This window comes from Kickxella alabastrina (assembly GCF_025024165.1).
Source record: "Kickxella alabastrina strain RSA 675 chromosome Unknown BX661scaffold_6, whole genome shotgun sequence".
NCBI lineage: Eukaryota > Fungi > Kickxellomycota > Kickxellomycetes > Kickxellales > Kickxellaceae > Kickxella > Kickxella alabastrina.
The window spans coordinates 589,203-616,803 of record NW_026251477.1 but is presented as its reverse complement, the minus strand read 5'-3'; the positions used below and the strand labels follow the sequence as shown (position 1 = coordinate 616,803).

At 49.9% G+C, this 27,601-nt stretch overlaps 14 protein-coding genes across 14 annotated transcripts; 4 read left to right on the top strand and 10 right to left on the bottom strand.

Moving 5' to 3' along the window:
* Window positions 1-543: 543 nt before the first annotated feature.
* Window positions 544-2,154, top strand: BX661DRAFT_179784 (UDP-glucose 6-dehydrogenase). The gene has a single exon (XM_051535312.1). The coding sequence runs from the start codon at window positions 596-598 to the stop codon at window positions 2,030-2,032; it is 1,437 nt and encodes a 478-aa protein (XP_051393176.1). The 5' UTR covers window positions 544-595; the 3' UTR covers window positions 2,033-2,154.
* Window positions 2,147-2,577, top strand: BX661DRAFT_179783 (uncharacterized protein). Its single transcript, XM_051535311.1, has one exon. The coding sequence runs from the start codon at window positions 2,201-2,203 to the stop codon at window positions 2,486-2,488; it is 288 nt and encodes a 95-aa protein (XP_051393175.1). The 5' UTR covers window positions 2,147-2,200; the 3' UTR covers window positions 2,489-2,577.
* BX661DRAFT_179782 (plasma-membrane choline transporter-domain-containing protein) lies at window positions 2,578-4,411 on the bottom strand. Its single transcript, XM_051535310.1, has one exon. It carries the CDS (start codon window positions 4,291-4,293, stop codon window positions 2,620-2,622), a length of 1,674 nt encoding a protein of 557 aa, XP_051393174.1. The 5' UTR covers window positions 4,294-4,411; the 3' UTR covers window positions 2,578-2,619.
* BX661DRAFT_87477 (uncharacterized protein) lies at window positions 4,353-6,203 on the bottom strand. Its single transcript, XM_051539547.1, has one exon. The coding sequence runs from the start codon at window positions 6,153-6,155 to the stop codon at window positions 4,632-4,634; it is 1,524 nt and encodes a 507-aa protein (XP_051393173.1). The 5' UTR covers window positions 6,156-6,203; the 3' UTR covers window positions 4,353-4,631.
* Window positions 6,204-6,270: 67 nt separating this feature from the next.
* On the bottom strand, window positions 6,271-7,500 carry BX661DRAFT_197278 (uncharacterized protein; the record flags this gene model as incomplete). The annotated part of the gene is made up of 1 exon (XM_051538118.1): window positions 6,271-7,500. The coding sequence occupies one exon, from the start codon at window positions 7,498-7,500 to the stop codon at window positions 6,271-6,273; it is 1,230 nt and encodes a 409-aa protein (XP_051393172.1).
* A 205-nt stretch (window positions 7,501-7,705) lies between these two features.
* On the top strand, window positions 7,706-9,270 carry BX661DRAFT_179779 (uncharacterized protein; the record flags this gene model as incomplete). Its single annotated transcript, XM_051535309.1, has 1 exon — window positions 7,706-9,270. A coding segment is annotated over exon 1 (1,442 nt), but the record flags the coding sequence as incomplete, so codon positions are not given.
* Window positions 9,271-13,198: 3,928 nt separating this feature from the next.
* BX661DRAFT_169913 (Utp14 protein-domain-containing protein) lies at window positions 13,199-16,614 on the bottom strand (the record flags this gene model as incomplete). Its single annotated transcript, XM_051533572.1, has 3 exons — window positions 13,199-13,250; window positions 13,324-13,337; window positions 13,531-16,614. The coding sequence occupies 3 exons, from the start codon at window positions 16,612-16,614 to the stop codon at window positions 13,199-13,201; spliced, it is 3,150 nt and encodes a 1,049-aa protein (XP_051393170.1).
* A 202-nt stretch (window positions 16,615-16,816) lies between these two features.
* On the bottom strand, window positions 16,817-18,733 carry BX661DRAFT_87453 (S-adenosyl-L-methionine-dependent methyltransferase). The gene is made up of 2 exons (XM_051539546.1): window positions 18,480-18,733; window positions 16,817-18,326 (listed from the first exon to the last, which is right to left on the bottom strand). Exons 1-2 carry the CDS (start codon window positions 18,591-18,593, stop codon window positions 17,019-17,021), a joined length of 1,422 nt encoding a protein of 473 aa, XP_051393169.1. The 5' UTR covers window positions 18,594-18,733; the 3' UTR covers window positions 16,817-17,018.
* On the bottom strand, window positions 18,649-19,514 carry BX661DRAFT_179763 (peptidyl-prolyl cis-trans isomerase-like 3). Its single transcript, XM_051535308.1, has one exon. The coding sequence runs from the start codon at window positions 19,373-19,375 to the stop codon at window positions 18,875-18,877; it is 501 nt and encodes a 166-aa protein (XP_051393168.1). The 5' UTR covers window positions 19,376-19,514; the 3' UTR covers window positions 18,649-18,874.
* Window positions 19,515-20,977: 1,463 nt separating this feature from the next.
* Window positions 20,978-22,733, bottom strand: BX661DRAFT_179759 (serine hydroxymethyltransferase). The gene is made up of 2 exons (XM_051535307.1): window positions 22,586-22,733; window positions 20,978-22,436 (listed from the first exon to the last, which is right to left on the bottom strand). Exons 1-2 carry the CDS (start codon window positions 22,607-22,609, stop codon window positions 21,048-21,050), a joined length of 1,413 nt encoding a protein of 470 aa, XP_051393167.1. The 5' UTR covers window positions 22,610-22,733; the 3' UTR covers window positions 20,978-21,047.
* Window positions 22,734-23,426: 693 nt separating this feature from the next.
* Window positions 23,427-24,158, bottom strand: BX661DRAFT_169909 (uncharacterized protein; the record flags this gene model as incomplete). Its single annotated transcript, XM_051533571.1, has 1 exon — window positions 23,427-24,158. The coding sequence occupies one exon, from the start codon at window positions 24,156-24,158 to the stop codon at window positions 23,427-23,429; it is 732 nt and encodes a 243-aa protein (XP_051393166.1).
* A 202-nt stretch (window positions 24,159-24,360) lies between these two features.
* BX661DRAFT_141540 (WD40-repeat-containing domain protein) lies at window positions 24,361-25,515 on the bottom strand (the record flags this gene model as incomplete). Its single annotated transcript, XM_051532894.1, has 2 exons — window positions 24,361-24,549; window positions 24,589-25,515. 2 exons carry the CDS (start codon window positions 25,513-25,515, stop codon window positions 24,361-24,363), a joined length of 1,116 nt encoding a protein of 371 aa, XP_051393165.1.
* A 149-nt stretch (window positions 25,516-25,664) lies between these two features.
* Window positions 25,665-26,714, bottom strand: BX661DRAFT_179756 (uncharacterized protein). The gene has a single exon (XM_051535306.1). It carries the CDS (start codon window positions 26,566-26,568, stop codon window positions 25,750-25,752), a length of 819 nt encoding a protein of 272 aa, XP_051393164.1. The 5' UTR covers window positions 26,569-26,714; the 3' UTR covers window positions 25,665-25,749.
* Window positions 26,715-27,043: 329 nt separating this feature from the next.
* BX661DRAFT_197268 (cytochrome c oxidase subunit VII Cox7) lies at window positions 27,044-27,410 on the top strand (the record flags this gene model as incomplete). The annotated part of the gene is made up of 2 exons (XM_051538117.1): window positions 27,044-27,076; window positions 27,276-27,410. The coding sequence occupies 2 exons, from the start codon at window positions 27,044-27,046 to the stop codon at window positions 27,408-27,410; spliced, it is 168 nt and encodes a 55-aa protein (XP_051393163.1).
* Window positions 27,411-27,601: the final 191 nt, after the last annotated feature.

Genomic DNA, 27,601 nt, shown 5'->3' with positions numbered 1-27,601 from the left:
AGACAAAGAAGAGCAGATAAACCGCTGGACCACCTGAGTTGCTGGAAAGCCATGCAAAATGGATTAGGTTTTCTATATTTTATTTTATTCTAGTCAGTTGGTTAAGGAAACAAAAAATAAAAAGTGGGGATGGACGTTTTCAATTTAGGATTTGCAGTTTTTTGTGGCCAGTTGGAAACGCAGTTTGTTTGCTTTTTAGCAATTTCTAAATACTGTTTTTACTCTAAACATCCATTCAAGGATGTTGCAGTAAGTTTGTGAGGGCATTGTGTACAGAGGGCTGTGCATTGGTTGTTGTGAGCGGGTCGGCTAAACGGAACAGGGTTGGCAAGTCCAAAGTTCTGACCGCGTTATCCTCTTTTTATTTTAAAAATCCAATGACAATAAATAAAAAGAAAAGTGTAAGGCCGAATTTGGATTTACATTTTTTTGATTCGTATTTTAAAATAAAATAAACAAAAAAACTAAAAATGGCTCAAGCACGCCATACCCGCCCGACAAGCAAGCAAACAGTCAAACAAGCAAGAAAAAAGCATGTTCATTCTTTATCTTTCCGTATTTTAAAAACACTTAACTATTTATTATAAGCACAACGATGCCGCAAATACCCTCCCCACAAATAACGCACATATGCTGCATCGGCGCTGGCTACGTGGGTGGACCTACAAGCGCAATAATATCGCAAAACTGCCCCTCAATAAAAGTCACCGTTGTAGACACCGATGCCAAGCGCATATCTGCGTGGAACTCACCCGCCGCCCTGCCCATCTACGAGCCCGGCCTAGAGGCCATCATCCGCAACCAGCTCAACATCAACCTCTTTTTCTCCACGGATATCGACAAGGCCATCGCGGAGTCCCAGCTCATATTTATCGCCGTCAATACGCCGCCCTTGGAAATAATCGATACAGACTGCAGTGGAAGAAGGAGAGGCGCGGGCGCAGACCTGAGTGCTGTGATGGAGTGCGCTCAGAGAATAGCCCGCGTGTCCACGAGCAGCAAGATCATCGTGGAGAAATCCACGGTTCCCTGCGGCACAAGCCACGAGGTCGGCGATATCCTCCAAAAGTATGCTCGGAGCGGAGTCCAGTTCCAAGTTCTGAGTAACCCAGAGTTCCTCAGCGAAGGCACAGCCGTCAGGGACCTCCAACACCCAGACCGCGTAATCATCGGTAGCGCATTGCAAACTGCGTCGGAAGCCCAGGAGCATTTAAAGTACATTTACAAGCATTGGGTTCCTGCGGATCGCATTATAACAATGAGCCAGTGGTCGGCCGAACTGACCAAATTAGCATCCAACGCCCTTCTAGCACAGCGCGTCTCCAGCATAAACTCGCTCAGCGCCCTGTGTGAATCCCTAGGCGCGGACATTAAGGAAGTGGCTCGGGGTTGCGGCGCGGATTCAAGGATCGGCGGTGATTTCCTCCGCGCATCTTTAGGATTCGGCGGCTCATGCTTCCACAAGGACCTGTCCAGCCTCGTGTGGCTTTGCGACTCCCTCAGACTCACACCTGTTGCCGATTACTGGCACCAGGTTCTCCTTATGAATGAATTCCAAACTAGCAGGTTTGCACAGCGGATTTTGTCCACAATTAATGTGCGCGGTGCTAGGATTGCTTGCCTTGGGTTTGCGTTCAAGGAGGGCACGGGCGATGCAAGAAATACCCCGGCTACTCGGGTGTGTCGGGAGCTTTTGACTGCCGGCGCACGGTTGAGTGTTTATGATCCAAAGGTTCCCGCCGACCATATTCTAAGCATGTTGACAGAAGAGGCGGTAGAATCAACGGCGGCAAATTCTGCTCGTGTAGACGTTGGATATAATTGCGTGAGTGTTTGCTCTAGGGCCTTGGAGGCCATTGAAGGTGCCCAGGCCGTGGTTGTGTTGACGGCATGGCCGGAGTTTCGCTGTATTAATTGGGAACAGGCATTGCAGACAATGCCGGCACTGGCGCATATTTTTGATGGTCAGGCCATGCTGGACCATGAGTACCTCCAAAAACTGGGATTCCAAGTCGTTTCAATGGGCAAATAATAAAAAGTACACGTGACTATACAATAACACTAACAAGCTTGAATAAATTATTTTAGATAAAATCGAGTAAAAAATGGTTTTAATAATAGTAATTTTTTTTTGCAATTTTCTTTACGAAAAATACACATACACTTATATTAATTTAACTATAAATAAACCCTTCAACCCATGTCGCAGCTACAGTCATATGTTGATTGCAAAGTATCGGTTATAATGAACGACGGCAGACTGGTCGTTGGTATGCTGCGGGGGCTGGACCAAACAACAAATATTATTATGCAGGGGTGTCAAGAGCGTATATTTTCAGAAGACGAGGGAGTGGAGGTCGTGGATTTGGGGCTTTATATGATCCGTGGAGACAATATTGCTATAATCGGGTTGATCAACGAAGAGGCAGACAATGCTTTGGATTTAGAATCATTGCGAGGAGAGACACTACAACCGGTAAAACATTGAATTGTGTGCGCGAAGAGATTGGTTTTTAGTAAAGTTTTGATAGGTTTTTTTTGCCCAGATAAAAAATTGAAATATAAAAAAATGGAAACACGAGAAATGGAAAATATTAATATTTGTAATTAAATTGGAAATTAATAGTAGTCGCGCGCATGGACACCGCGAACGACCTGGGGGTAAGTTTCGCGAACAAGCGCAAACAACCTCGGATTATTCCTCGCCATAACCTCAGGATCCTCCGCCAAGCAAACAAACGTAGTGGCAGCCCCCGAGTCAATGCACTTGAGCAGCACCATGAACATGCTCATTGCAATGACAAACGCAGCAATAATAATAGGCACAGTATACGAGCCCGAGTTGTTATACTCCGGCTTTGTTATAGTGATATACAACCAAGCGACCAAAGCAACCACGGCAGCGCACAAAAATGCGCCCATCTGCAGGACATTCCCGATCATGCAGTCGTTGATGAGCACGTCCACGCCGCGGTCCTTAATCAAAGTCCAAGTATCCTTACCGGCCTGCATAAAGGGCTTGCCGTAGATGGCGATTTCAACGTATGCGTACTTGTTGAAGAACTCGACCAGGCCCTCAATGCAGCCCAGGATACAGTCAATGCAGCAGATGAGAATCTCGGCACCAAAGTTGTCTCCGCCCTGGTTACGCAGAGAGTTCAACACCGCGCGCACCGTCTGGATGATCGCCACAATGAGGGAGCCAAAGCAGATACTGCCAAATGAGTTTGTCAAAGCGCGCTTCAACGAAGACAGCATAACGTGCTTGGTCGGGTATCCGCCAGGCGCGCCCTCAAAGAAATAGAATGTGGCGAATGTGCCGCTGATAGAGGTATGCAGGACATTGAGGATGACGCTGCTGGTCCAGTAGAACGAGAAAACCATGTAGACCCAGGCCAGAATCTGCTTGACATTGGAGCAGCTCTGGTACTGGCGCCCGTTGCGATCAGTAAGCGTAGAGCACGACTGGTACTTGGCCATATACTTGTAGCTGCCGGCTAATGAAAGCGACCACATGGCGCTGTATCCCGCCTGCAGAATCAAAAACAACAGGCTGACCACGATGATGGAAGGAAACTTGCGCGTAATATGGCAGACGGTCTCGAGAACCAGCTTGGAGAACGGAATGCGGCGCCTCCAGGAAAACCACATGAGTGCGTAGAAGATGCCGAAAATCAGCATGATTCCGCCAGCAAACCAAATCTTTGCCGCCAAGTAGTATATTCCCGTACCGATCATGGCCACCACGCTGAACCAGAAGGAAATAACAAGCATCTGGCCTGCAAACATCTGCAGGACACCCAGGTAAATAACGCTGAAGACGATAGATGTCAGCAGGACAATGAGCCACATTATCATTGTCGGCCATGAGTAAAAGTCCTTGGTGAAATTGAGGTTGCCCGAGTTCTTGAACGCCGATGATGGCAGCGAGCGGATAAATAGCGCTGCCATGACAATGTACAGCGCCAGGTGCGCGATGAACAGGAGTGCGGCCCAGAGGTCCCGAAACTTTGGCGTGCGGTTGTACTGCTTGGCACCCTTAAAGTCGCCCGCGGAGTAGCCGCTGCCATCGGCAGGCGGTGGTGGCGGCGGGTAGTACGTTTCCGGCTGCTGTTGCTGGTATTGGTAGCTCTGCGGCGGCGGCGGCTGGTGCTGTGGCGGCTGGTACTGGTTATTGTCATAGTACCCGCCGTACTGCTGCTGGGGCGGCGGAGCAGCGTACCCTTGCCCCTGCTGCTGCTGGTACGCGCTGTTGTCGTAGTTGTTGTTGTTGTTGTTGTAGTTGTAAGACATGGGAATTGCCGTAATAGCGGCGAATAATAATAAAAATTAAATAAAAAAGACGAAGGGAGAAAAAAGGAAAAGAAAAGCTTGGGTGTAACGTTTATTATATATTTTATTTCCTCTTTGGCGAAAGTGTAGAATCTTGCTAAACTGATTTTTTATTTTGGGGGGAATGTGCGCCCACATAGCGGCACCATGACGCAGTAAAGCCAAGAAAAGAAAGTAAAAAATAGAAAAACAGAAAAATAGAAAGCCCAATTTTTTTTAAATAATTTTCTTGTATTCCATAAATAAAAGCGATGGTTTTAATTGGACACCAAAGAAATTTCAATGAATTTCAATGAATCTCAATGAATTTCGTCGATCAAGTCGGTCTGTATGCGGAGCATCTGCCGGCGTGCAGCCATCCGCTTAAGCTGGTTCGCAGCCTGCTGCTCAGGCTCAAACTCAGGCTTGGGTTTGGGGTCAGCCTTCTTTCCCTGCTTCTTGCTCTGCTTCTTGGCAGGCTTTTCCGCAGCAGCGGTCTCCTCAACCAGGACAAACTTTGGCTCGATGGCGCCTGCCAGCAGCGGATTGTGCGCAAATATGCCATCGCCGGTCTTCCTAGGCTTCGGCTTGATCGCCTCGGGCTGGTACGCGGCAGGCAACGGGGTCTCCTCGGGCCTTTCAATATCGACGGCACCACTGGCCAAATTGAGTCTCAGCACACGCATGCCACGCCGCTCATTCGCCTGCCTCTCCTCCAAGGCCTCTGCGCGCCTCCGGTGCATCTCCACAGCCTGCGCTTTCTCCTCGGGGCTCAGCCACGTAGCCGCAGCATGCGGGTCAAAGTCCGCGGCCTCGTCAATAAGCCGCGTGCGCTGTGCCGCCGTGCGGTCATAATCCAGCAGCCGCTCCTTGCGTCTGGTTGCCACCGCCCACGCCTCAGCCTGCCCCAGCTGCGCCGGGTCACCGGATGCCGGGTCAATGCCCAGCGCCTGGAACGCCAGCTGCAGGTACTCGGTCTCGGAAACCTCGTCTGCGCTCTTCTGCACCGGAGCCGGATCCACCAAGGCCGCCAATGCTGGCTCAGCGGGCTCGTCCCAGAGTAATGCAGCGGAACCAGTTGCTTTGGCCAACCCGCCACCGGCCTTCATACTGTACGAGTTGGCAGGCTTTGGCACCACTGGTGCTGCTGCAGGTGCCTTGGAGGGCGTTTGTGTCATGGCATCGGGCTGCTCGGTGTTGCTGGCACGGTAAAGCAGCCGGCGCATATGCTGCTGAAGTTGCTGATCAGGCCCCTGCACGTCGTTCCCGCAAAACATGCACGGCCCAGGTCCCTCGCTCGCACAGACTATGCGGCCACACTCGAGGCAGTTGGTCAGCAGTTCGTGATCCGTGGCCTGGCACTCGCATTTTACGCGCTTGCGAGCGGCCTGTTGTTTCTTCTGCTGCTCTTTCAATTTCTGCGCCTGTTGTTCCTTTTTGATCTGGCGCTGTGACTTTGTCTGCTGCTGCTGCTGATTTTGCTGCGGCCGCTGTTGGTTTTGCTGCGGCTGTTTTGGCTGTTGCCGTTGCGGCAGCGGTGGGGGATTCGTCCTTGTTGATTCCGCCCTTGTTGCTGCTGTTGCTGCTGTTTCTGCTATGGCCGCTGCTGTCGGTGGCGGGAAGCGCTTGTACAAAAGTGTCGAGGCAAATTCTAGGGCTAGTGGGGATTCGCCGAGCATGTCGAGTGCCTGTGACTGGAGCTCGGCGGCCGTGGGGATGGTGCTGAGGAAGCTGGCCAGCGGCTGCGTATCCTCTGCAGTGGCGCCTACAATGGTGGCTATCTGCTGCGCGGCCCATGCCAGCTCGTCCTGCATCAGCTCGCGCGAATTTGAATTGGGATGCATGGATTGGCAGAATTAAAGTGGAAGTGAAAGAATGAAAAATGAAATAAAAATAGTTTGAACAAAAAGGAAGAAAAAAAAAGAGAAATGAGAAAACCATAAAAGGCTTGCCTAAGGATCACTCCCACAAAAGCCGCACATAGTGGGCGGTTCGGTTTTCGCGATACCTCTTTGCGAGCTTCTTTCCAAAGACCTCGTACATGGCCTGGACGACCATCTCAGGATTCCACCCTCTCTCTCGGGCAAACTCGGCAATCGCCGCGCGCAGCTCCTCCTCCGGCACGCCCTCGGGCCTTGAATACAGCACACACAGAAGCTGCGCCGCCAGCACCCGGCCCGAGGGCGTGCCGCCAGCCATAGACAGCCGGCGGCTGACTCTGCGCGCCTCCAGCGAGTCCACGCTCTCGTTGGCCACGCCATCAATGGTAGCCGCGAACACCTTGTCGATGAACCGGTTGGTCAGCTCGGTCGCCTCTGAGTTGCTGACGATCTCCGCGAGCCGCCTCACCATGGCATCGCGCTTCACATGCAGCTCCTCCCGAGCATCCCCCGGCTGCTGCTGCTGCTGCTGCTGGCGAACGGCGCCCAGCATGCGCTCAGCGTGCTCGCGTGCAGTCAATGGTCGGCGGCGAGCATACGATTCGCGTCTGGCCTCTAAAAGTCTGCGGCGATTCTCCGCCTCCAGCCGCAGCGCCGCCAGCTCCTGTTTTTTCCTCAGCACCAGCGCCTGCGCCTGCTCCTCGCTCTCCCTCACCACATCATGCTCCATGCGCAAATACGCGATGTCCGCGTCCACAGTATCCGCCCTTTTCAAAACCTCCGCAGCCTCGGCCTCCATGCCTTGCCTCCCCTCCCTTGCCTCCTCAAGCTCCCTCCGCATCAGCGGCAGCCTTGCCAATCGCTGGCGGATGCGCGGGATCACCGCCAAGCGCTTCAGCTCCGCACTCAGCTCCTCCTTCCGCATCCCGTACTCCTGGTACTGGTTCGCCACCTGGTTGAGCCTCTCGTTGACCTCGGAGAGTTGGCAGAGATCGGCCAAATCGACTGTTTTGTCGTAGAATTCCTCAAAGGCGTGTGCGTCCAGATCCTTGGCTTCTACGCCGAGGTTAGCGTGTTGAACGCCAATGCGCGCAAGCATGTCCTCATAGACGCCCTTGGTTCCTGGAGCTACGAGCTTGGCCTCGTGCGGTTGCGCGGATCGCACGGTGAAGGATGGGTGTGGGTCTTTTTCGAACGTATGCGTAATGTTGAGCGAAAGGAGGTTGTGCCGTGGGTAGGACATGTCCAGACTGCAGAGCTCTGTGCCGAGTGACTCGAGCGAGGAAAGTACTGAATTGAGAATGGTCATTCTGTGAGTCTGTGTTGATTTTAGTTTAATGAATAAAAAAGTAAACAAAAGGAAACATACGGTTTTTTTTAGGTACGCATATGTTTTGAGTTTTTGGCTGGATGTCTGAAAATCAAATCACATTTTTCAGATCACGCTAAGCTGATCGGTATCTCCGCAAATGGCCACGAAAAATAAATGCCAAAAAAATAAACACCATTCTTCTGTATCTTTTTTATTTATTTTTCATTCCATTTCATTGTTCAAAATTCACTTGTTTCAATTTTTCACCAAATTGACAATATGTGGAAGCACCGTGGCCTCCAGCTCCATCTCCGGCGATCCTACACTGCGGCAACAGCCACAGCCACATCCATAGCTACAGCCACAACCACCGCAGCCCAACCGCCACGCGCTGTGCGCGGCATGACTGACCGTTTTGGCGCCTCAGCCACCACCCACGCGCACATCCTCAGCCAAGCCCAACAGCTTCTCACCCGGCACAACTACCAGCCAATTCACACCCCAATTCTCGAATACTCCTCGACCTTTGAGCGCACCCTAGGCACCAGCAGTGACGTGGTCGGCAAGGAGCTCTACAAGTTCCTCGACTCGAGCCAACAATGGATGACCATGCGCCCTGAGGGCACCGCCGGCATTGCCAGGGCCGCCTTGAGTAATCGAATGGAGATGCCCCAGCGGCTGTATTACTCGGGCCCGATGTTTAGACATGAGCGGCCGCAGAAGGGGAGGCTGCGGCAGTTCGAGCAATTTGGTGTTGAGATTCTGGGTGTTGCGCATCCAGCGGCCGACGTGGAGTGCGTGGAAATCGCATGGGAGCTCATTAATGGGTTGGGTGTTGGCGGGGTGCAGTTGAAGGTCAATACCCTGGGGGATGCGCAGTCGAGGGAGGCATGGCGGGCGGCGCTGTGCCAGTATTTTGAGCAGTACCGGGGCGATTTGTCTGAGGATAGCCTGAGGAGACTGGTCACGAACCCGTTGCGAATTCTGGATAGCAAAGATGAAAAGGACATGGTGGTTGCCCGGGGGGCTCCTGCCTACAGCTCCTACCTTTCGGCTGCCTCACTGCGTCACTTTGACTTTGTCCAAAACGGCCTGCAATCCCTCCATATCCCCTATGTACTGGACCCCAAGCTGGTCAGAGGGCTGGATTATTACCAGCACACTGTATGGGAAGTAACATGCAATTCCGAGCTTCTCGGCCGATCACAAGCGACCGTGCTGGCCGGAGGCAGGTACGATGGGTTGAGTCGGGCGCTGGGCAGTACAAAGTCTATGCCGGGGATTGGATGGGCGGCGGGAATGGAGCGGTTGACGCTGCTTATTCGCCCCGATCTGATTTCCTGTCCACCTGTTCCGGTGCCCATTTTGCTGGTTCCTGAGCGCTCCGGCGAGGGAGGCGGTCAGAGAAGCGTTGATGATGCGCTATATGCTTTTGCGATGCGCGTAGCTCGTGAGGTTAGGCGCGTGGTGGATGATGGTGCATATGTTGTGCATGCGCCGGTAAGCGATACCACAGAAACAAAGCCGAATGAAGTGGGACGGAAACATCCGGCGTTGGGCAAGCAGTTGGCTTTGTTGTTGGGCGCAGAGAAGAATAAGGTGCCTGGCAAGATTGTTATTGTTGGGACTGCTGAAATGGAATGCAACTCGGTTATTGTTAGGGATACCGCTTCCCAAACCCAGCTTACTGTTGGCCTTGATAGTATACGCAGTGCGCTTAAATAGATTAGTGTTTTTGTTTTGGCTTTTAATACCATTTGTAAATTACTTGATCGCATTGTTATAGTAAGAGGGGGGTGTGAGGAGCACTAGTTGTCCAGTGTTAAAAGTTAGAGGTGATTTTATAAAAGGTTTTATTACCGATGTTTCTAAAATGCTACTAGGGCCGGCCTCATCTTATATATGTGCCTTGTCACCTTTGTTGTGCACATTGTCAATTGTGCGCTCCGTTGGTGAGAACTGGATCTTCTGTGAGCAGACCGGTATCTTGGCAAGTCAATGTTGTGGTTTTCGTGCGTGTACGCTCATGCGTGTGCATTGCAGAATGGGGATCATGTTTGGGCATCAATGTAATGCCTTCCTAATTTACGCCTGCATGATCCAATTAGCGTCCTATCAATTGGCACGCAGGTGGAAACCTGTTTCGCGATTCTCGACTTCAACATCCACTTCCATATCTTCAGTCTGCGCAACAGCATTTATATGACTATTTAGCCATCTAATAATATAATTCAATTGTTTAATTTTAATTATTTTATATGATGCTAGATGTCAGTAAAATATAAAAAAATTAATTAAAGCTTTAGTGGTAAGACATTGTGCCAAGCAATTGCGCATGAATATTGGCTAAAGCGACATTTCACATGTCACTTGGACTTTTTGGACTTTTGGACTTTTAATGTCGTTTTAATGAAATAAAATTAGATGACTTAGTTTTTAATTAAGCAAGGCGCTGTTAACCTTCGTTTTGTTTTTGTAATTATACGATGAGCGAAAATAAAATGTTTAAGCATAAGCTTTTGAAATAGATTTCCGCGCCTTAAAAAGATATTCGATTTGTTTTCCATCGCGTGTCAACCTTTTGACATGTCATAACTTTTATATAAAGACAAATTGGTTGACTGTGGCCGTAGTTTTTTTTAGCAAGCATCTTCCAGCTAGCAAATAATTGTAAATGCGCGAGAGAGAAAAATAAGGTTGACTCCGTGTATTTAAAAGTTTTAGAACTATAAAATCGAGCTATTCTTCTTGTTCACTTTCTTTATTTTATTTAACCCACAGCTTTACATATCCTTGCTTTGTTTTAATTAATTATTCATTATTTTTATAACACAAAAAATATACAACTATCCAATGTACGACATCCCTATTGAATTTTTTTCCAGAGCTCAGGAAATAGCTAATTATCAAGAGGAAAACAGTAATAAAATAATTTTGCGCGTCGCAGGCGTTGATTTTAAAAGTAAAGACAAGCAGAAAGTGGCCATAGATATTATTGATTTTTATAAAAAGTATATAAATAAGATTTATGAAATGGATACATTTTATAAACTGTATAAAATGAATAAACTGAATAAAACGCATGAAATGTACAAAAAGTGTGAAAGGCATAAAAAACACAAAGATCTCAAAACTGATGATATCCATGTTGTTATACTAACTAATGATAAATACCCTTTTATTTTGGAATTGTTTAAAGGCACAATAATGCAAAGTTACTTGTCTGACAAAGCTGCCAAAAAAACTTTTGCCATGGAAACCAGATATGCATTTTACAAATAGATGTTGGTTTGTCACTTTTGGAATGACTAATTAACAAATTAAAAATGGTATCAGTTGCACAAAAAAATCATTTTAATTTATGTAGCGCCCCACCTTGTTATATCAATAAAAATGTAAATGTTTATACATAGGTATATGTAAAACACATGCATATCGACCATGTGCCATGTTAACTGTATAATATCACAACCATAATGAGAATACATTGTGAGTGCATAAAAGTATTGCATATATTGGCAATCATTGTTGTTGCTGTTTCCTTTCAGTTAAAATATTAACAATTGTCAAATGTTATAAAATGTTATTATCCAACCCAATGGTAAAGTTATTGATTGATGGCAATCAATTGATTAACCAGTCTTGACTATTCCAGCCAAACACACAATCATCAATAAGTCACAGTAACCAAAGTAATTTTTTTTACCTTTTCCAGTGCATAGTACTTATATATTCAATACACTTTTATACATAATATTTTATCTCTATACGTTCACAGAACGTCTCTCCTAGGATTAAATATGTTTCGTTTGTTTTCTACTGCAATTCAATTTTAACAGCCATATCCGGATTTCAACTATTGTATAACAACCATGAACACTAACACACCAAACACCCCAATAGTAGGTTCCAATGGCGGTGCCTTAGATCAGCCAATTGCACGGCCCAGCGAGGCTTATTATCAAATCAAAGCTGTTGAACCAGCTGCCCCACAAACACTGCCCACAACACCTTAAAGAGCTGGTTATTACTATTAAATAGCAACACCAATGTTGTTTAGCTTTTTAAACATGTATTGTTTTCAATTTATTCTAAATATTCAACCATACTTGCCGGGTATTACATTATTAATAATTGCAACAATAAGTGTCTGAACTGGCCAAGAAAGACACTTTTATCTTTAACGTTGTTGCACAGACTGAAGATATGGAAGTGGATGTTAAGGTCGAGAATCGCGAAACAGGTTTCCACCTGCGTGCCAATTGATAGGACGCTAATTGGATCATGCAGGCGTAAATTAGGAAGGCATTACATTGATGCCCAAACATGATCCCCATTCTGCAATGCACACGCATGAGCGTACACGCACGAAAACCACAACATTGACTTGCCAAGATACCGGTCTGCTCGCAGAAGATCCAATTCTCACCAATGGAGCGCGCAATTGACAATGTGCACAACAAAGGCGACAGGGCACATATATAAGATGAGGCCGGCCCTAGTAGAATTTTAGAAACATTAGTAATAAGACCTTTTATAAAATCACCCCTACCTTTTAACACTAGGCAACTAGTGCTCCTCACACCCCCTCTTACTATAACAACGTTCTCAGCTAAATTGTTTTCCTCATTTTTAATAAAAAAAATGCAGCAAGCACTAGCACGCGCATTTATAATTGATTTTATATCAACACATTTGAGAATTGTGGTCAGAATAGCTAAAAAATAGACTATCCGTCTTTGATTATCGCTCTTGTGTGAAAGTACTGTGTGCTGAATGAGACAAAGGATAATGATTTAACTATGTTGGGATATTCTGTGACAAATAGATAATCATGTGTTTGGCTAAACATCCAGGATCGGTTTACCAGCTGATCGCGATTAAATAATGAGTTCCTTGACCGACATTAGGATGCTCTGGGGATATTAGACGAGTACTATATCAGTTGGTGCCCACCTGATGCGCTCCCACTCTTCTCTTTCTTGCGGTACAGATCAGACGCCTACTTGCGTATTGAGGCGCATTTTATCGGCGCTCTGCCCGCGTGAAAATGATTTTTCTCTTAATTTTCATTTTCTTATTAATTTTTGGTCGATTAATAGATTTAAGTCTCTCATCAGTCACTGCTGACTAAATGAGGCTAATGTAGTCAGGCTGTCCTAACGTTGGTCAAAGAACTCAAGTTATCAATTGTTTCCACTAGAGAGAAATTGGCTCGTAAATTATTATTTGCCAATGAAGACTTTGAGAATTTAACTTTAGAATCGGTAATAACTACGCTAACCGGCATGGGTGGCAATGAGATGAGCTATTTGTTTGATTACATAGGAGTTACCATCATTATTGGCATTTAGGTTGCTATTTGGGGCCATTAGTCATAAGGGAGTGCAGGAAATGTGTGGCAATTTTAAAGAGTAAGGTGCAAGAACAAAATCGAAGTAAGCCAAAAAGCTCGCAAAACCAGATACCACCCAATAAAGGGCAAGATTAGAAGGTCCGATTCATATAAGAGCGCTATTCAAAAAGGCGATGTAGTATTTGAATTTTCGATAGATGAAAAATTAACTAAAGATATGACAAGAAGGCTGAAGTAAAATAAATACCAATCAGTACAAATCGCTGCTATTTTCCACATTTATAACCAGTCGTCTACATGCCCCACTTTAATAACGTATGTGCTAACATATATTAATAGTTACAGCATTTGAACACGTTGGCTGCTTGCAACCAATTTTAATAATGCGTGCCTATAGTACAATGTTTAGGTGGTCTTGTCTATGTACGTTGTGCTCATGTTTTTACATCAATATATTTACATACAATATGGCAGTTGGCTAATATCACAAATGAAATCATTGTCCAACAGCTCCAGAAATAAATTAAAGTGTACTGGTGAAATATAAAATTTTGATAAAGGAAAATAAATGAAATGAAATTACAACATTGGCTAAAACAAACTAGAGCAGTGCTGTACTTGTAACCTTGTCGCTACCTCGGCCATTACTGCTTCTTTTTTGACGGGATTACCAGCGGAGCAATGATGCGGCCGGCCTTGGTCATGACGCGCGGCTTGATCATCTTGGAGTGCGACTTTGTCGTGTTCCACTCCTTGCCCAGCGGTGCCTGCAGCGTCTCCTCGTACTGCTCGGGAGTGAAGAAGGGGAACGGCACGTTGGACGAGTAGTACTTGTAAGATGACTTTGCCGTACGCTGGTTGATGATCACGGCTCCAAGCTTCGAATCCTTGCGAGCATCCTTTTCGATTCCCGATCCGGGGGCTGCCTTGCGGATGATCTTGTTTTTCTTGGGCTGCAGAGAGGTGCCGCCCCAGCTGCCCCACCCAGGCAGCGTCAGGTCCTCGGTCTTGGGTGCATCCTCGTCCATCACGGCGTCCTTCTCTGCGGCAAACTCGGCCTCGACAATATTGTCCTCGGCAAACGCCTGCTCGACAAGCTCACGTTGGGAGAAGGCATTCGGATTGAGGGCGCGCTTGCCCTTCTTCTTGCCGCCCACATGGGTGAGCTTAATGCCGCCGGCGTCCGAGTCCGAGTCGCTGCCATCCACGCCCTCGCCTGCCTGCCGGGGACGGTCAAGCGCGAGCATGTTGGTGACATCGAGCAAGATGTTCTCCTCGCCGGCGATGGTGGCCGCAGAGCTGGCATTCTCGCTGCTCGCGCGCTTGGCACGCAGCCGCGCAGAAAGCTTGTCCAACCTGTTGCTGTCCTTGGTTAGCTCATTCAGCTTACCGCCGCGCTGGCTGGCGCCCGCAGACGCCTCCTCCGACAGCCATGGGTTGCTGGCATCGCTGGAGCCCTTGCCAATCGACACAGGCTCGGCGAGCCGCACACGGTGGCCAGGGCCAGCGGCCACCTGGTTGATTTGGCCGGCCTCGTTCAGGCGCACGCGCTTGGTCTCGGTCGAGTCAATGTCCTGCTCGTCCTCCGGGCTGTGCTTCTTCACGCCACCGCCAAACGCCATGCGGCCGGGCGCCATGCCCTGGGCCTTAGCAGCGCCCTTCGCCGCAGCCTTAGCGGCCGCCGATCTGTTGATCGAGATGGCACGGCCGTTTTCATCAACTTCGGCCTCAAGAGACTCGAACTCATCGCGCATCATCTGCGCATCGCGCTGGTTCTCCTCATGGCGACGCTGCGCAGCGTTCTGCATGAACTTCATGCCGAACAGGGCCTTGTGCGGGGCATTCTCGGGAATAACATCGGCCTGGCCGGCCATTTCGGCCGAAAGCTTGTTGATCGCGCGGCCCTTGATGCCCGCAAAGGACTCGTCGGCATCCGAGTCCGACGCATCGCCATCGGCCTGTCCCTCGCCGGCCTCATAGTCTGAGATCTCCTCCTCCGAACCAATATCGTAAATCTTGCGCTTGAGCGAGTCGTGCTGGTCGAGTTGATCTTGCATAGCCTGCTGGGTTTCGGCGTCACCGTGACTGCGCGAAGACATCTCCTTGCACCACTTGCTCGTGTTCTTGTGTCTGAGCGTCATACGCTCCTCAGCGCGACCCTGGGCCATCTTCTCCATCAGCATCTCGTACATCTCCGGGTCGTCCTCCTTGATCTTCTCCATGGCCTTGTCCTGCGCACGCGTCTTCTCCTTCTTCAGGATCCTCCTGTACGCCTTGCTCTTGATCTTGGCCATGCGCTTAGCCTTCTGCTCGCTGCGGAACATCAGCTCGCGCATCATCCGCAACTCGCGCTGTCTGTGGCGGACTTCCTCGGGGGACACGTTCTTGAGCTCGAGTTCCTCGTACTGGCGCTGCTGCTCGTCGGTCATGCCGCTCTCTGCAAGGATGTTCTGGATCTGGATCTCCATCTCGGACTTTGACCCGGTGGTGTCGCTGACAAGCGACTTGCTGGACATGTTGGTCTTTGCCGGGTCGACCATGGGGAAGGACAGGTGCTCGGCTGCGCGGTTGGTGTCGACCACGGGCTGCCACTCAGAGATATCCTTCTTGGTCTTGTTGTACGCCACTTTGCGGTCCATCTGGTCCTGCAGCCGCTTGGCCAAGGGCGCGGCAACGACGCCAGATCCGGACTTCTTGGCGGCCTTCTCTAGCTTCGTCACCTTCTCTTTGAGGATACGGATCTCGCGTGCCGACTGCTTCTCGCCACCTTCCTCCTGCTCAGAGTCATCGCTGTCGCCTGCAGCAGCGGTGCCAAAGTTACCAAGGAGGTCGTTGATCCCCAGCGAAACGCCCTTTGTGTGGACACCTGATCCGATCGTGTTCTCGTTTTCGGCGAATCCGCCACCAATCTCGGCAACAAAGCGACGCTTGGGCGCGCGCGCGCTGATCGAGGACACAAAGCCACTGAGCTTGGAGAGTTTGTCGGCTGCGATATCCTCCTCGTCACTGTTCTGGTCGGCGGAGGCATCGGAGTCAGAGGCCATCCGGGCAAACACGCGCTCGGACTCAGATTCGGACTCGCTGTCGTTCTCAGACTCGCTCTGGTCCGCAAGCATATCGCCATCCAGGCTGGCGACCGCTAGGTCTTTGAAACTCAGAAGCGTGGCACTGCCGGTTCCCGACGAGGGCACAGCTGCGAAAGCAGCCTTTTCAGCCTTTGCAGCCTTGGACTTGCTCGTCGGTTCCTCTTCCTCGTCCTCGTCTGCTGAGCTAGCATCGAGCATCTCCGACAGATCAACCATCTCACCGTCATCCTCCTCGTCATCACTGTCCTCCTCACCACTGTCCTCCTCATCACTGCTGTCCCGCGGAGCAGCTCTTTTGCCTGAGTTTAAGAACTTATACCCGCCAAACCTCTCTGCATCGCTCTCATTGAATGCATCGTCACTGTCAATATCCTCATCATCCTCAGAGTCAATGTTCTCGACCTCGTAATCACGCACGTCTACTCTTTCCAGATCCCTGCGCTTCATCAGGTCCTCGGCATCGCTGTCCTCGGCATCAAACACGTTCAAAATGTCTTCGTCTTTGGCCTTGCCCTTGCCCTTGAACTGCGTGGTTTTGGATTGTCCTGTGGGCTTTTGTCCAAATCGACCTTTGCCCTTGGATCCGCTGTGACTGTTGTTCTTGTTCACCTTGCCGGTGCCCCGACGAGGAGCTGTGGGCTTCCCGGATGTCTTTCTAGGGCCACCCATTGGTCTGTTTTATTTTTTTTGCTGTTGTTGAAATGGGGGAGGGAGGGGGAAGTGTTGTATTGAAACGTCTTGTGTCTGCTGCAAAATCAAGCGGGATCACGAAGCGTATAATAAAAGAGTAAAAGTTGTATAAGAATGCACTCCGGGGAATGGCTGGGAATGCGGTCAAAAGTTAATTAAGTAAGCAACAAATTTAAATAAAAAAAGAGAGTCAACAGCAGCACAGAAATAGAAACAAAAAATACATCAAACAGAGAGTATCTTGGACTGTTTCTCAAGCGACCGAGAGAGAGAAATAATTGCCAAGGCAAACGGCAGCCTGGTATTTCGCAAAAAAAAAATTACAGAAAAAAAAGCCCTTGCCAAATTAATCAATCAAGAAAAATCAACAAATTCCCAATATCTTAATGCTCCATGGGCGAGTTGCTGCTTTCCACAGTGTTTCTTGCTGCATTGACGACAAAGTCAGTCAAGCTGCCGCCAACAGCCTCAACTGAGGAGATAGTCTGCGTCCGCGCATAGCCCTGCGGGCCAGCCGGAAGCGCTGACTCGGCGAGCAAGCTGTCCACAGGGAGATAAAGGTTGGCGGCCTCCGGCCTGGCCATATCGGAGGGCTCCCCGACGTACGCATAGTTGTAGATCTGCTCGTGCAAGTACCACAGCGCAGTGCGCACACGGGACTTTTGCGTGTCCAGCATCGTGGCAAGCGTCTCGTTGGAAACCAGGGCCGACTCTTCGGCATCTAGAGCAATGAGCTTGGCGCTGATATCGTAGCTGCGCTGGTCATTGACCTTCATGAAGATCGAGCCGCGGATTATCTGACCCGCATTGACTGCCAGCGGCTGTTTAAGCAGCATGCGCACCTGCTGCCAATGCGTCGCCGTAGACTGCGGCGACGTCGACATGTATGTGGCGCTCGGCTGCGTGCCCGGGTGCAGGGATGATACAGGTGGCACAAAAGCAAGATCGAACCAGCCGGCGACGCCATGCATAAGCCCGGTGTACTTGATCTCCCACTCGATGGGGATGGTGAACTCCTTGAGCTCGGCCATTGTCACTGTGTGGAAATCAACCTCGTGCACAACCGAGTCGCCGATGAGCGTGGTCGGGCTGAAGCAGCCGACAACGGGCGACGAAAAGTACTCCTCAAAGGCCGGCGCAAAGTACGGGTTGAGATCGACGCTGTAAAAGTCGTTCTGCTGCCAGAACCGCGCCTTTGTTATTGTCTCGTTCCACAGTGCGGCATCAGACAGCGGCGCCAAGTGAATAGTGCCCGCAGACGGCATCATTGCGCCTCCTGGGCGCAGAAACTTGTCCCGAGCGTAGATAAATGACTCCAACATGCGCTCGTGCACCAGAAGGACGCCGATGGGCTCAGAGATGATGGCGTCGACTGTGGGGACTTCCTTGAGCAGCCGCGGCTCCTCGATCTTTGAGCTGACGACTGTGATGCGGTCGGCCAAATATGCGTTGCGTGGCGATCCCTGGCCCTTGCGCTTAGCCGCATCGAGTATAACCTTCATTTTCTTTGCCATGCCCGAGGCCTCCACAGCGTACACCTGCTTGGCGCCCGCTTGCACCGCGAAGAACGAGAGAATTCCTGAGCCCGCGCCGACGTCCATCACCAGCCTGTCGCGGAAAAGCGAGGATCCGTTGAAGGTGATCGCAGAGTGGTATGCCGAGGTCCTGACAAAATCCTGCAGCATGTTTTGCTACACAAGCAGGCAAAGAAAAAAGCATATATTGTAATTTGCGTTTAGAGAGGGCCGAAATGTGTTTTAAAGGGTGAAGTATTTAAGCAGTGGTCCGCTGTGGCTTTTCGTTTATTTGCCAGCGTATCCCGCAAAGGGTCTCCTTGTTCTTACCTGGTGCTGGAGCTGGCTGTAGTACTGAAAGTAGCTGGGGTCGCGGTGCAGAACCTCATCGTCCTCGCGCTGGGCGTCGTCATTCTTGCGGTTGTTGTGCGATTCGTCATTCATTTTGGTCTAATGGGGTTCCTGCAGCGAGTAAAAAAAATAAAACAACAAAAAGCGGACAAGAAAAGTATGAACTTTGACACCCGGAATTTATTTTAAAGTTCAAAATTCTAAAAAGGGAGAAAAAATCAAAAAGAAAAAATCATTCAAAGAATGTAAAAAAAATAGGTGCTTGATAGAAATAACGCGCAAAAACTTTGACTTTGTTTTTACACGCATACAAGCTTCTTTTATGCTTTAGCCTTGGCCTCTTTGACCAAAAAAGGCGGCTATTCGCTTTTCTTTCACTGAACGCAGTTGGGGTCAGCCAGCGGATTCGCGTGTATAGTAGCAGACTTCAGCCGAACCTCTTCCACCGGCCTATTCTTCTTCCCAACCTTGACCCTCTCCAGCGCCGCCAACGTACTGTCGCACCCATCGATGACGCGGCCAAAAACCGTATACTTGGTGTCCAAGCTGGGCTGGCGGTCATAAGTAATAAAGAACTGCGAGCCGTTGGTGTTCGGTCCAGAGCTTGCCATGCTGACGGTGCCGCGGCGGTCATGTTTGAGCGTCGGGCTGATTTCGTCTTCGAACTTGCGGCCCCAGATCGATGTACCACCTTTTCCAGTGCTTGTTGGGTCGCCCATTTGCACGATGAAGCCGGCAATGTTGCGGTGGATCAGAGAGTCGTCGTAGTAGTTGCTGGCGCATAGCGCAAGAAAGTTCTCGGCGGCCTTGGGCACTTCGTCGCAGAATATCTCGAGCTTCAGGTCGCCAACATCGGTATGCAGCGTGACGGACATGGAAAGTGTGTGTATTAGACTAATTGAAATGGGGTTTGGAATTTCCAGACATTTATAGTGAAGGTCCAGATTTTTAAGCGGGGGATTTTCAAAATTTGATTTTTGCAGTTTTTTTAGCCTAAAAATCAGAAAGTCCAGATTTTTGAATGAATGAAAATTGAATATTATTTTGGAACGAATTAAATGAAAAATTAGAAAACACCAAACGCGTACCAAATAACACCACTCCCTTGTGGGGACCAATTATGGACCTATGAGCCTGGACAAGTTATTTAAAAATTATCTCACCCCAGCGATGCGGGTGGCAGGCCCAGTGCTGCCTTGTGGCCTGCGGCTGCTCCTTTCCTGCCCGCTCGCCCTGGCCCTAACAACAAAGTCAAACTACCAGAGGTGGGCGAGATTGAAGGCAGCCACTGGTAATAACACTTAGTTCCAGAGCCATGGTGACAAGCACCACCAGTCCGATGTCTAGGTGGTCATCTACCCACTGCCGCGCTGAGTCTAGATTTTTGAAGATGCGGGAAAGTATTTAGTGTTTGTGCCTGACTGGTACTTTGGGTATGGGTTAAACGTGACGTTTAACGATGTAATTATATTCATCTAATTGTGTTGCAGCTGCAACCACTTCAGCCACTGCATCTGCTGCTGCTGCAGCCACCGCTGTTTATGTTGCAACTAAAACTGTTGCCGACGCCGCATCTATTATTGACAGTGTACAGCAGAGTCGCAACCAGTGGATGCCTATTCGCCCACGGTCCGCCAATATCATCCGGTGGACAGGGGGAGGAGAAGTACTGGTCTAAGCGAAACATTTTCCGCAAGGTGAAGCAGCAGCTGCGGGATGAGCTGACTGAGTGAAATCAGGAGCAGTACATCAATATCCAGCCCGCCGATAATATCAAGTGCATTGTCAGGCTGAGTGGCTGGTCGCGAGGCAAAATCGAGCGCAAAATCAGACAGAAGATGCGCGATGAGTTGACCGCGCAGCAGCAGCAGCAGCAGCAGGCAGCCGCAACAGGCGTGAATATAATTATAGTGGTAGAAAAACCCCGCTAAATTCTATGCCATAGCTTGCTTCAGTGCACAATGGAAGACTGCCTGCAAACCTTCAGGGCCGACGGAGCCAAGATCAAGGATGGCGAAAAAGTGCCATCAGGCAGGCGGAAGTGGAATAATCGTGACACGGCTGTGGTGCTGAGCTTTCGCATTATTCTTAATGGCCTACTTGTAGGCAATCAGTCCCCCATTTCTTGCGCAATAATGCACCGTCAGAGTCGACTGAACCTGAGTCTACAGCGAGGCTCAGGCCAAAGCACAAGCGCAAACCCAAGCGTGTGGGCAAGAATCCATCTGCACCTGCTTATTCTCTTCAAAAGAAGCAGAAAACTGGGTAATATGGTCAACTGCAGTGGGCTATTGCCACTAGTTTCCAAACACTTTATCTGAGGGGAAGGGTGTCGATTTGCAGGATACTTGTGGTCTCATTCTTTTCTTTGGTGTAGCGTGTCGAACAAATAAATAAAACAGCAGAGCAAAAAAAGGAAGAAAAAAAACTGATACGCCAATAATTTTCAAGCCTCTGCAGCCTAGCTAAGAAAAAAGAAGTGGGATGATGACAGAAATATGAATTAAAATGAAAATAAAAATTTTGGTTATTGCGCTGCAACTCAGCTTAGTGATTCTGGGGCTTCTTGAGGTTGGACGCGTCAAAGCCGGGCATGGGGAACGATGTGGCAAAGGCCTCGATCTCCTTCTGGAGCTCGCCGATCTTGCTGGACTTGGCAGCGGCAGTCATAAAGTCCTTGAGCAGCTTGCTGCCAGCCTCATTCTGCACCTCAGTGGCGATCTCCACAGTGCGGTGCAGCAGGTCACCGACCCGCGCAAAGTCCTCCTCCTTGAATCCACGCGACGTCAGCGCCGAGGTTCCAATGCGCACGCCACCGGGCGTCACCGCGCTCTTATCGCCGCACACCGAGTTCTTGTTCAGCGTGATGTTGACCAGCTCACAGATCTTCTCGATTTTGCTGCCGGTCAGGCCCTGGGGCTTGAGGTCCCACAGGACCAGGTGGTTGTCGGAGCCGCCCGACGCCAACCGGTATCCGTGGCCTGTCAGGGACTTGGCCAGAGCCTGGGTGTTGGCACGCACCTGCTTGGCGTACTGGACAAACTCAGGCGACGCAGCCTGCTTCAGCGCAACAGCAATGCCCGCAATAGTGTTGTTGTGTGGGCCGCCCTGGCATGAGGGGAAGACAGCCTGGTTGACACGGCTCTCCAGCGAGTTCTTCTTGTCCTCGCCCTCGGTCTTGCGGAAGAAGATGAGGCCGGCGCGCGGGCCACGCAGAGTCTTGTGTGTGGTGGTCGTGACAATGTCGCAGAACTTGAAGGGGCTCTCCTGCTCGCCAGCGGCGATCAGACCCGAGACATGGGCCATGTCGCACAGCAGGTAGGCGCTGTGGTTGTTGGCGATCTTGCGCATGCGCGCGTAGTCCCAGTCGCGGGGGTACGCGGACGCGCCGCAGATAAGGAGCTGGGGGCGGAACAGCTGCGCGTTATCCTCCAGCTTGTCGTAGTCAACAATGCCAGTCTCCGAGTCCACGCGGTAGGGCATCGACTGGAAGTAGATCGACGACGACGAGATCTTCTTCTTGTCCGTCTGGTATCCGTGCGTCAAGTGACCACCCGAAGGCAGGTCAAGGCCCATCAGCCGGTCAAAGGGCTCCAGGAGCGCCGTCAGAGCTGCAAAGTTGGCCGTTGAGCCGGAGTACGGCTGCACGTTGACTCCCCATTCCTTGGGGTCGAGCTTGAATGCCTCGAGGGCGCGCTGCTGGCAGAGACGCTCGAGCTGGTCGACGTGCTCGTTGCCGCCGTAGTAGCGAGCGCCGGGCAGACCCTCGGAGTACTTGTTGGTCAGAGCCGATCCGTTGGCCTCCATGACGGCCTGCGAGGTGAAGTTCTCCGACGCGATGAGCTCGAGCTCAGCGAACTGGCGGTACTTCTCATGCTCGATGATCTGAGCGACCTCGGGGTCAGCCTCGGAAAGAGGGATGTTGAGGAAAGCGTTCTAAAGAGTGGATAGCAAAGCAAAGCAAAGCAAAGCAAAACGAGGCGCGGATTGTCGAATTAGCAAAAATGCGATAGTTGTGTCAGTGTCGCTCCGTGCTGTGTCGTGTCATAAAGACAGGTGGATGAGCAAACGCGCTTGATACCTACATAAGTCTCGACGGGCTTGGCCATTTTTACAATGTGTGATTATAGACAAAAAGGGAGATATGTGTGTACAAGATGTGAATGAAGAAAAGACAAAAACCAAAAAAATGAGGTCCGGGCGGACATGCTTTCTTTTATATACACGTCAGGCAGCCGTTTCAAACCTCACATCTGTGAGCATTCAATTCACCTTGCCTCCTCGCTTTCTCGCCACCCCCCAACCGAAATTGCTCGGTGGAGGCACTTGGTATTTTACCAAATGATCACAAAAAAATTTTCAATTGCCCACACGCACTTTTCATTGGCTGCAGATACGGATTGCAGGTGATTTTCAGCAGTGAGCATGTAAATCTTTTCATTGTGATGCTCTAATTGGGCAGTTTTTCTCAGCACTAATTCGGATATTGCTGGGATGCGCCCATGGGTAGTATATGTGAGCAGCACTACCGCTTGTGGCGAGGCTGGGCGGAACAAAAGCCGCCTTTTGCTTTATTTTTACAACTACCGATAGCGAGTGTGATTACTCACAGCAACTTTACCGCTCCCTAAAGCAGTAAATACGGAAAGTGAGGATGTGAGTATATTTCTGCCCGGCACTGAACGCGAGCAAGAGCAAGAGCAAGAGCAAGAGCAAGAGACGGTTTGAGTGTGTGAGCGACGATCAAAAACAAGACTGGATTCGCATTTGTGATAACTTAAACGGGAAAATAGTAACGGGCTGGTGGAAAGAAGACCGCCGCCGCAGTTTTAAAAGAGAGAATGTATAGATGCAGGAGATATAGAGATAGTCAGGGTTAGGTTTTTTGTCTGCAAGAAGGAGGCCGGCGGGTCCCAGCTAGCAAGCTCATTTCTCCCTGGCCACGTACATCTCCAGCAGCTGCTGACAATCGGCCAGCATCACCTCGTTTTCCTCGATTTCTTTCCGAAGCCGAGCGTTCTCAGCCATCACATCGTTCATATCGTCCATCGGCACGCGCGATTCGATCAGCTCATCGATGCGCGACTCCTGCTCCCTAATAATTGCGTCCTTTTCACGCAACCGATCCTCCGCAGCCTTCAGCTCAGCCTTGGTCTCTACAAGCTGATGCTTCAGCGTCAGCAAATCGGTCTCAGCCTTGACTATCTGCGCGCGCGACGCAATTCCATCGCCCTCGCCAAGCCGCGGAGAAACCCTAGTGCTGCTGTTGCTGCTGGTGGACTCAGGCAACTGCCCATCGTCCCTCGCGCGTGCATATTCATTGGTCGCAGACATTGCCTTGGCTGAGAGCATCCTGTCCATGGTGTTCTGCGGGTCTGTGAACTCATCGGTCGTGAAGGGGTCGATGTTCAAAGAGACGGGAATTTCGACCTTTGTGCCCTTCTTTGCATCCTTGTCGCTGCTTGCCGAGTGCGTATTTGTTGCTGTTGTTGATGATGTGGGCTGGTTGAGCGAGTTTGATGATTGCTCTGAGAGTACTATTTTGCGCTTGTTTGTTGTTGCCGTCACTGACTTCTGTTTGTGGTAGCTCTCGTTCAGCTTTGAGCGCTCGCTTGGCTTCAGCGATGTGGGTTGCGTGGCATGGCGATTTTCGTTCATTATTGACAGAAATTCTGTTGATTTGAATTAAAGTTTACGCGTTAGCGATTTGAGACGAAAATAGCAACGAAGGTGTATAGTTATTAAAAAAGAAGGAAGCCAACAAAAACGGTTTTTTTCTATTTGTTGCTCGAACGCGACTTTGTGTCACGCAGTAAAATCTCGTGATCAAGATTACCATTTTCTCCTATTGTTTTTTGTTTTACGCTTGGGCAGCGCAAATCGGCCGACGCCAAAGATGCACGGCGTGGTCGTAGAACGAGCACGTGCCCACAAGCCATCCCTTCGACGAATCGGCATGCGTCTGGCACCAGTCTGCACCGTAAGCAATTGAGCCGTGCTCCATAAACGACGTGCGCGTTTCAATAGCAATAGCCGCACCCTCGGGCAGCTCCGCGGCAGCTAATGGCGCGAGTCCGCCAACAGAGACATCGAGGATATGGAAGCCATTGTACATGGCGCCGACCAGCAGCTGCGTGGGCTCTGTTGGGTGCCACTTTAGGCGCCAAACGCCACCGCCAACGTTGGTTTCGGCCAGCGGTCGGCGCATCGATCGCGTGTCCCAGACCATCACCGTGTCGTCGTAGCTGCCGGTGGCCAGCATGAACTGGCGGTGGAAGTTTGGGTGAATGCTGCACACGCCGGCCTCGTGCTTCCGCAGATTAAATATCGGCGTCGGATCATCCATATTCATACGAGTATCCCAGCCCTTGAGCCGAGCGTCGTCACCACCCGAATACACGATTGCCGGGTTCCAGTAGTCGAACGACGTGATCCACGCCTCAGCATCGTGCGCCTGCCACTGGCTGAGCGTCTGCAAGCGAGACTCGGCAAACTGAAGCATCCGCATGCTTCCGTCGCTGTGGGATGTGGCAATCTCCGGTGTGTCACTGGTATTGAGTCTGTTGGACCAGTCCAGAGAGCAACACATGCTGCCTTCAGAGGTCGGCCCTTCTGTAGAGCATATGGGCGATAGGAATTCCGTGTCACTTGCTGCATTGGCCGAGTAAACTGATAACTCGCCGTCAGCGCAGGCTACGCCAACGAGCTCTTTGCCTGCAACCCGGCTGTAGCTCCACTTGATGTCAAATACTGCGCTGGTCTCGATTCGCTGCCGCTCAACTATCTCCATTGCTGGATCGTTGGCTTTGTCAGTTTTGTCAATTGCATCGCAAACGTAGATGCGGCCTATGCGTGTGGCCTCTGAGCTGGGCGCCTCCTGAGTGCTACTGTCGTTCTTGACGAGCTCGTATGTACCGATAAGAAACCGCTGCTGCGAGTCCCCAAATGGATAGAACTCGATGCTGTCTGAGCAAAGCACAGGATCGAATGATGCGAGCGACGGCGGGTTCAACATTGCTACGAAAGATACGAACTGTTTTTTGGCGTTTGAAAGCAGACAATATGTAAAGTACCCAATGTCAAGACTTTGGTTTGTAGGCAAACAAGCAAGTATATCGGACGCACAGCCAAGCCGCTGCAGTCAACATGTTGTGGGTTTTTTGTCGCAGTACTCGCTGAAAATTTTGTTTTTGCTTCGTTTGTATGTTTAAAGTACATGCATTTATATTCAAATAGAAACCAGACCATTTTATGCCTCGTCCCTGATGTCTTTTGTCTTGCGCTTCTTGGACTTTGACTCTTTGGTGCTGTCATCAGAGCCTGACTTTTCAGAGTGCTTCGACTTTTTGGACTCCTTGTCCTTGGACTTTTCCCTCTTTTCCTTCTTCTTGTCTTTCTTGTCTTTCTTGTCCTTTTTCTCTCTCTCTTTCTCTTTCTTGTCCTTCTCGCTGCGCTTGCGTTTGGGATTGGCCAACTCGATCTGCTCTGCAAGTCTGCCACTCAGAGCCGCCTCGATTCTAGCGACCACCTCGGGCCTTGGCATGCTGTCACCAGCAAGCCTGGCAAGTTTCCCGCTCTGATCCGCTCTCGCTCCTTTCCTCGCCATCCTCCCCTCACACGCAGCAAACAGCTCAGCATCTGAAATCATAACACCCATTTGCACATTCCCATTACGCACCAGCTGTGTACGATTCACAGGCCCATTAGGCGTGCTCACTCCCGAGAGACCGCTGGCGGGCGTGGCCACCATGGATGATGCGGCTGATTTGACAAACATTCCCTGGTACTCGCTTAGCGTGTCCTGCTCTTTGGCAGCCTGCGCAATCTTTTCTTGGAACTCAGCTTCCTCTTTGTTCTCGGCGATGGGTTTGTTAGTCTCGGATGCTGCTTTGTTGTAAACATTGTCCCACCAGTTGTTATTCCACTGGTTCGACTCGCTGCCGATGCCCTTGTTGTCTGTCCGGCGTGATACGGTGATGGCTCGCGTTATGCCCGCTTTGTCCTTCCCAAGACCCTCGCCCTGCTTCCACCCGTACTTTGCCAGCTGCTCCTCTGCAAAGGTCGGCATTTGCAAATGATAATATGCAAATGAAGGTGTATATGAGGTATAGAAAAATTAGTAACTTGTGTGGACAATTGAAGACAAAGGCGCGTAACTGCCAAAACACCCAAAGCAGCAGGTGCAGGCTACAAAATAGAACTGAAAACTTAGCCAGCCAAGGAAAAAAAACACCCCCGATTGATCATGAATCACGAATTCCGAGCGTGATCAGTAAATCGATCTGTCCAACAATGAGCTTTTCGCAGCCAAAAAAAACACGATAAAGAAGCCTCGAGCACCCCCCGCTATTTCGAAAGTAAGCTGTCACGATTATCACGCCACCGCTTTGTAGTGTGCACACAGATTAATCTCAAGCCTGTGCGAAAATTGAAAGCTTGTGAATTCGAATTTCCCCTTCTTTTTTCTTTTTTGAAATCAATTCGAATTCATTTGTTTTTTAAATTTCACTCGTATTTCTACAACGAAAAATCCAACTTTTACAATGACCATTCTCGACAAGCAGCGTTTCTACCAGGTGTGTTTCCCTGCTTAGCATTTGATGTGGCAGGCTCACAAGAGTTTGTATAGCCCCCCCTCCCCCACACCCACCTACCCATTTTGGCTTTGTTTTCTTTGCGGCACAGAGATAACGGTGCTGTCAACAGCTAGGAACAAGTGTGCTAATTTGAATCCCGTTCAGTTTTGTTATTCGCTTATTGTACTTGCTTTTGTAGACTGGCCACGGCCCCATTTACATGCGCACACCCGCATCGAAGGTCATGGTCAAGGGTCTCTACGGCCTCATCATTTTTGGAACCATCTACAGCGCCTACAACCTCGGCAGGCTTATTGCCGGAAAGAAGAATTAAACAAGGGTTTATGAGCATACTCATTTCCCCTTTTTTGCGAGTGCCATACAGACTTGGAATTGACAAGCCGGATAGTATCAATAGCTCTTTTTCGGCTTGTTTTTAAATAGACCAAAGCACCTTGTCAGTTTATTGTTTTTTCATGATCCAGCTGTTCTCAAAAAAATCGCCACTTCAATTTTATCTGCGCG